Below are 6,417 nucleotides of genomic sequence, written 5' to 3' on the forward strand. Positions count from 1 at the left end.
AATTTTCCTGTGCCAACTCTTCTTAATTTGGGACATTTTTTCCCCCCTCCAGTTTTTCCATTGAACACAAGTCTGGCAAAAGATTTCTTTGTCAACAGCGCCTTTCACTATCTACAAAACTCCTGCGGTCATGTTTAGGCATTGAAAAAACACAATAAAAAATTCCTGTAATGTGTTAAAGCATTGCACATGCTTCCACATGAAGCAGAATCCAAAACAAAAGGCTGTTTCAAAATGGAGATTCAGCATACCACCAGATGGTACAGCAGTATTAGAATGTGAAATCCATTATAATTTTTTTTCCTGTAGGTTGCAATTCTATGCCAAACCCCTCTGGTTTGGTACTAAATATACTTGTTAATTATTACTCTTAACAAAATACCATAGCAATAGTCATAACACTACATTTAAATCTACCATTAAAGACCACAATATGTTAGTATATCACAATGCAGCATTAATATGCGACACTTTGGTAACAGTGTAGTCCAGTAGAATATAGGAGGTTTTTTAAAGAACTCAAATTATTTTTAATTCAGTTGTACTTTATGATATCAAGTACACTTCAAAGACAAATTCTTGCATGATTTTGTTGAATACATGATTTTGTTGAATATACTCTCCTTGTCAACAGCTCTTTCTTCCTGGTGCTCAGAGAGCACTTGAGCTGTTTCACTAATCAGTACAAATCAAGCAGTACTGCCAGATGAGTGACTGAGGCACTGTTCAGCATACTCTGTGCAACATAGATTAGGAAAACAGTGGAGTTAAAAAGCCAAATCCACACCAATGTTATATTGCAATTACCTGTCAATAAAGAGTGCATCTGGGTCAGGGCAGCTTTACACAAAAAAGAAAGTCCTTGGATCTGAGATCCAACTATACGTTGCACTCCTTGTAGAGTCTGATTTGCCTCATGGGGCATGGTACCTCACAAAACAGTAAGAAAATCTGTCTGTGGGGCAGGTATATGCAACACACTTTTCTGAAGAAAAATCAGTTCAGCAAATAACCAGACAACTTGGGGGGAGGGAGGGGGGTGTAAACCAAGCAACAAGAAACTATGATCTCATGCTTAGTGGTTTAGTTGAGCAGTCTTCAGAAAGAACATCACCAGGCAAATTAAATAGATGCTATGAAATATAATCCAAGCAATATTTATTAGATTTTTGAGAAAAGTTACTTCTCTATAAATTAAACAAAGATGTTAAAGAAATGGTCACAACAGTATTTCTTGCCATTTCTTTTCAAGTATGTAGGCTTGGTCATCATCTGATGCAAGATACCAGATTACCAGCAGTCTGAACTGCTACTCCTATAAAATTCAAGACACTGTACTGTAGTGTGTCCTTCTAACTCTGAGAAGGACATCAAGAGAAACAGTGTTCAGAAACTAAGACAAAGCAAAGTTTAAAAGTATACATTATCTGCTTTCAAACACCTTTATGCCCTCTAAAGTTATTCATCATGCTAAAAAGTAAGGCCCTCTCTGGCTGTGCAGGGAAATTGGACTTCCATATAGAGACATGTAACAGGATACACCAATACATGTTTGCCAGCAGTTCTTTGCTGTATAGGTCAGCACTCTGCAGGTTTAAGTTTCAGTTACTCTACTGAATGAAATCTAACATTTGCCAAAGAAAGGGATCTCCTGTGGAAAGGGTGGGAATGGGGGAGGAAGCAAGGAAGCAAGAAGACTGAAGGGGAAAAGTGTGAATCAAGTCGAGGAAAATGGCAGTGGATTTGCTGCTAGTGAGGTATATACAGAGCAAGCAGGTGGTGATACAGCCAAGTATGATTAAAGGAATTGACCTGTAACAGAAGAAAGGATCCTTAAGAGCCCAAGAGGGTCAAGGAGATGGGAGACAATGAATTAAACGGAGAAAATGTGTAGAAGAAAAACTGAATGAGGAAAAGAAAACACGTGGGATAAGAAAGAAAAAAGTGGCTTTTGAAACAAAGGGTTTGAGAGCGGTCCATGTTGAAACCCAGGCACTGGAACTATCTGTGATATAAAAGCTGGAATTTCTTTCTACTGATGATACACAAGAAAAAGGACCATCCAGACAAACCTGCAGACTAGAAGTGCACGATGCTTTCATGGCTGGTATAGATAACTAAGGCCCCTGAAATAAAGAGGTCTATCAGTTCTTACAGTGAATCACATTGGGAGCAGAAAGGGAAGATGCATAACTTGTGACTGCAGAGAAAATGAAACCAAAACACTTCAACATGAAGATTTTTCTGCCCCATCCGTGGAGAAAGAGTTCCAAGGGGAACACTCAACTTGGTTTTCCAAAAGGATATGAGCGCTAGGCTCTGCACTTGCCCAAAATCTCTTCCTTCTTGCTTAATTCTGTGGTATGATGCTTTTTAAGTCCCATATATGCTTGTTCCATAAACATCAAAGGTGAAAATAGTAAGGTACATAAACAGACCCTTTTGTGACAAGACACTAATACCACAATGATGGATTCTTTATGAGTAAAATAAATAAATAAAATTAGAAACCTTATACAAGCTTACAGATTGCAAAATGGCAAAATTTGCATAGATGAGTTTTTCCTCTAATTTTCCAAGCATTTTGTTTAAAGTATTTATAACCATGGTGAACACATATCTTGTAAGCAGAAGTATCTATGACCAAGGGAATATAGAAGATGTATCTGTTTTCCTTTGATGACATCCCTGCAAAAATAGAATTCTTAAGAACTAACTTCTGGAATATCATATTCTGAGATATCCCATGGAAAGTAGAACCAGAAAGGTAATTTCCAAGGGCTGTTCCCTGCTCTTTGATTTTTTTTTCTTTAAGAATGTTTTACTGGATAATACAGCATGCATCACCAGCCTGGGGCATTCTGATCCTATTTCCTCTTCAAGTCACCAGAAGATATTTGACAAGGAAAGAGGAAGAAAGCCAGAGAAAAGGGATAGCAAGAGAATAGAAAACAGATGCTGAAAGACAGGAACACACAATGCACAGCATAAAGAAAGAAAGGAAAAAAAAATCCACAAAAAAAGACCTAAAGTGAGGGAAAGAAGTAAGAACCCAAACTGAGAAACACAACTATGTAAATAATTTCAGTGCAAGTTCCTGAATGTAAACATGGGACAAGATTGGAGGAAAAGTACAACTGTATTAAGTATGTAAATGTGCTCCAATTGAATGACACTGAAAAAAAACCCAATAGCTTCATTACTAGTATACATGCTCTCCAGTAAGAGAGATTGTCACTGAAGCCGCATCAACTCATATTAGAATTATTACATGGCGTATTTGGCCCCCTAAACTACTCTTTGGTGCGTACAGTGCGCCTAGAGTCCACTTCAGTTTATCCCGAAGGCTCTTGGAAAGCCTGCTGGTATTTGTCCACAAGGAGAAAGAGTGGGGGTGCAAAAAGTGTTACTCCCTCCTGGCAAGCTCACCAAGGAGGGCAGAGGAGACGCGGGTGACAAGGACGGCTAAGATGAGACAAAAATACTTACCCTTCCCTAGAAGAGCAGAAAACACAACCTTCCGTCCGTATAGGCCAGCCCTTAGCAGGACCATCGCTCCTCCGCTGCCCTCCGTGGACTCCTCGGCTGCCCATCCCGTCCCAAACCCACCTTCGTCCTTCGAGAAACGGCGGCGGAGACCCCTCTTCCCTGCCCGGATCCCTCCCGGACCCTCCAGGGAGACATCCCTACCTGGATCGTGGAAAGGCACCAACGCGAAGTTGTAAAGCGGTCTCTTGGGTCTTTTCAACGATGTCTCAAGGATCTTGGATGCCCCTTCGATAACTTGTACCAGGTCATCATACATGGAGCCAGTCACATCAAACACGAATGCTAGGGTGGAGGCTCCCTCCGGCACCGCCTCGCCTCCGAGCTCGGGCGCAGCTTGGGGGCACAAGGCGAGCAGCAGCACTGCACCCAGACCTGCTCCCCACCCTCCGATGCCCCCGCGAAAAGCCATTTTCCCCAGCAGCCTGCTCAGCTCCCGTGGCGGCCAAAAAAGGCACTCGAACGCCCCTCCCGGAGGAGCACAGGGACCGGCGCCCACCGCCCTCCCGCTCCCCTCAGCACGAAGGGCAGGAAGCGCCGCAGCTTTTGTCTGAGCGCGGCTGCGGCTCCGCTCCGCCTTTCCTACCGGGCAGGGCTGGGGCAGCGCCGCCCCGAGGGAAAAGGCTGAGCCCCGTCCATGCCGCGAGTTGGGAAAGCTGCTGCCGGCACGGCTACGGCTGCCACCTCCAAAGCCACTGCTACGGGCTGAGGCGGTGCCCACCCCGGCCCCGCCTCCCGTAGCCCTCCGCAGCCCCGCCCCTCACCTTAGGGCCCCCTCCTCGGCGGCTGGTAGTGGGCAGCTCTTGGGCCGGTGCCGCCCCGCGTACCTGTCTGCCTGCTGCCTCACCGCTCCGCCCATCACGGACCCGGGGTCTGTTCCACCCCTGGCAAGGGAAGTGAGAACGGAGGTGCTGACTTGACCTGGTCAGTAGGAGGACAGAGGAGTGTATTTATTGTTGCATTATTACAAACGCTTGATACGAGACTTAAATCGCTCCCACGTGTGCAGCTGCATTGGTTCTACTTTGCCTTAGGTTACAGTTACACAACTAGTAGGTGAAACCCAGAGGCTGTACCGCCCGAGGCCCCTTCCAGAATGTTTTTCTCAGCTCCTATGAACACATTCTTACAGTGACTAAGTGGCTGGGCTGGGCTGAGCCGGGTTGGACTGGGCTGGGCTAGGCTTGGCTGGGCTGAGCTGAGCCGGGCTGGGCTAGGCTTGGCTGGGCTGGGCTGGGCTAGGCTGGGCTGAGCTGGGCTGGGCTAGGCTGGGCTGAGCCAGGCTGAGCTGGGCTGAGCTGGGTTGGGCTGGGCTGGGCTGGGCTAGGCTTGGCTGGGCTGGGCTGGGCTGAGCTGGGCTGGGCTGGGCTAGGCCCGGCTGGGCTAGGCTTGGCAGGGCTGGGCTGAGCTGGGCTGGGCTAGGCTGGGCTGAGCCAGGCTGAGCCGGGCTGAGCTGGGCTGGGTTGGGCTGGGCTGGACTGGGCTAGGCTTGGCTGGGCTGGGCTGGGCTGGACTGGGCTAGGCTTGGCTGGGCTGTGCTAGGCTTGGCTAGGCTAATTATTCACAGCAGGCCTTCGAAATTTGCAGGCAGAAAGCTCTGTATCAAGATAAATTGATTTTGCATTTCTTCAACATAATTATTTTCATAGTTTGCAAAGAATCCTCTCTTGAAAAAAAAAAAAATCACTAACATTCTCCACAGTAAGATTTTGACAGCATGCCAGAATAATAACTATGCAGAAACACTGAGGTCAGGCCCATGCCACTGTCAAAGCACACTGTAGCAGAAACACCTGGAGATTATCAGGATGGGGGCCAGGGGCAGGTTGACAGGGAACCAGGTTTGGGGTACACTAATGGGGGGAGGTCCCCCACTTCGCCACAGACATAGCTTTGCCACAGCAGGTTACCACCTTCATGATTTCCAACAGTCTCAGCATTTCTTTTGTATACACAGATACTACAATTGTCTTTGACACTTACTTTCTAATTTTGAGCATTTCTAACCTAACCTTCATGACAGAAGATTCATCCTCAGCTGTCCACTTAACTACCACACAGCTTCTTGCTCCTTTCTCTGGTGGGATGGAGAAGAGAATCAGAAAAAAAAAAAAAAAAAGAAAAAGTGAAACTTACGGGTTGAGATACAGAGTTTAATATATAAAGTATGTCAATAATAGTAATAATAATAAAGAGAGAGGAATAAAACTTGATAAAAACAAGTGTTGTACAACACAGCTGCTCAACACCAGATGAACAATCTGCTCCCCAGCCTGATCCCAAGCAGCAATCAGTCCCTTCTGGGTGACTTCCCCCAGTTTATATACTGGGCATGATGTGCCGGGTTATGGAATACTCTTTTGGCCTTATTTGGGTCAGCTGTTCTGTATCTGCTCCATTCCAGCTTCTCTTGCCCCTCTTCACTGGCAGAGCATGAGAAACTGAAAAGTCCTTGACCAGGGTAACCACTACCTAGTAACAACTAAAACTTTGGTTTGTTATCAACATTATTCTCACACTAAATCCAAAACAGAGCACTGCACCATCTACCAAGAAGAAAATTATCTCAGCTGAAACAAGGACACCTTGATGTTCTTTTCATGGTTCTTTTGGGGTTGAAATTTGACATTTTGTTTATGCAATTTGGTAGCATAGAAGAACTCAGCAGATGTGGATTTATCTAATTCCTTCCACCACACATATAATGTTATTCTGTAAGCAAAGCGTTACTCATCTGGCCTGGATCGCCTTTAAAGGTCCCCTCTAATCCAAACTATTCTGTATTTATCCTGGGTAGTTGCACATTATTAGATAAGGTGAAGAGTTAAGTCATTTAACTTCTTTCCTCCTAGCTCATTTCAGGTATAAAAA

The 6,417-nt window shown here is 45.2% G+C and overlaps 1 protein-coding gene across 1 annotated transcript in view; it reads right to left on the reverse strand.

The window, feature by feature from the left end:
• Positions 1-4,181, reverse strand: part of HMCN1 (hemicentin 1) — a 209,674-nt gene extending 205,493 nt beyond the window's left edge. Inside the window, exon 1 of the mRNA XM_034064292.1 lies at positions 3,691-4,181. Within this exon, the coding sequence (XP_033920183.1) occupies positions 3,691-3,958 (268 nt within the window). The 5' untranslated portion in view covers positions 3,959-4,181. The remainder of the gene's footprint in view (positions 1-3,690) is intronic.
• Positions 4,182-6,417: the final 2,236 nt, after the last annotated feature.

The sequence above is a fragment of the Melopsittacus undulatus genome, chromosome 6 (assembly GCF_012275295.1).
Source record: "Melopsittacus undulatus isolate bMelUnd1 chromosome 6, bMelUnd1.mat.Z, whole genome shotgun sequence".
NCBI lineage: Eukaryota > Metazoa > Chordata > Aves > Psittaciformes > Psittaculidae > Melopsittacus > Melopsittacus undulatus.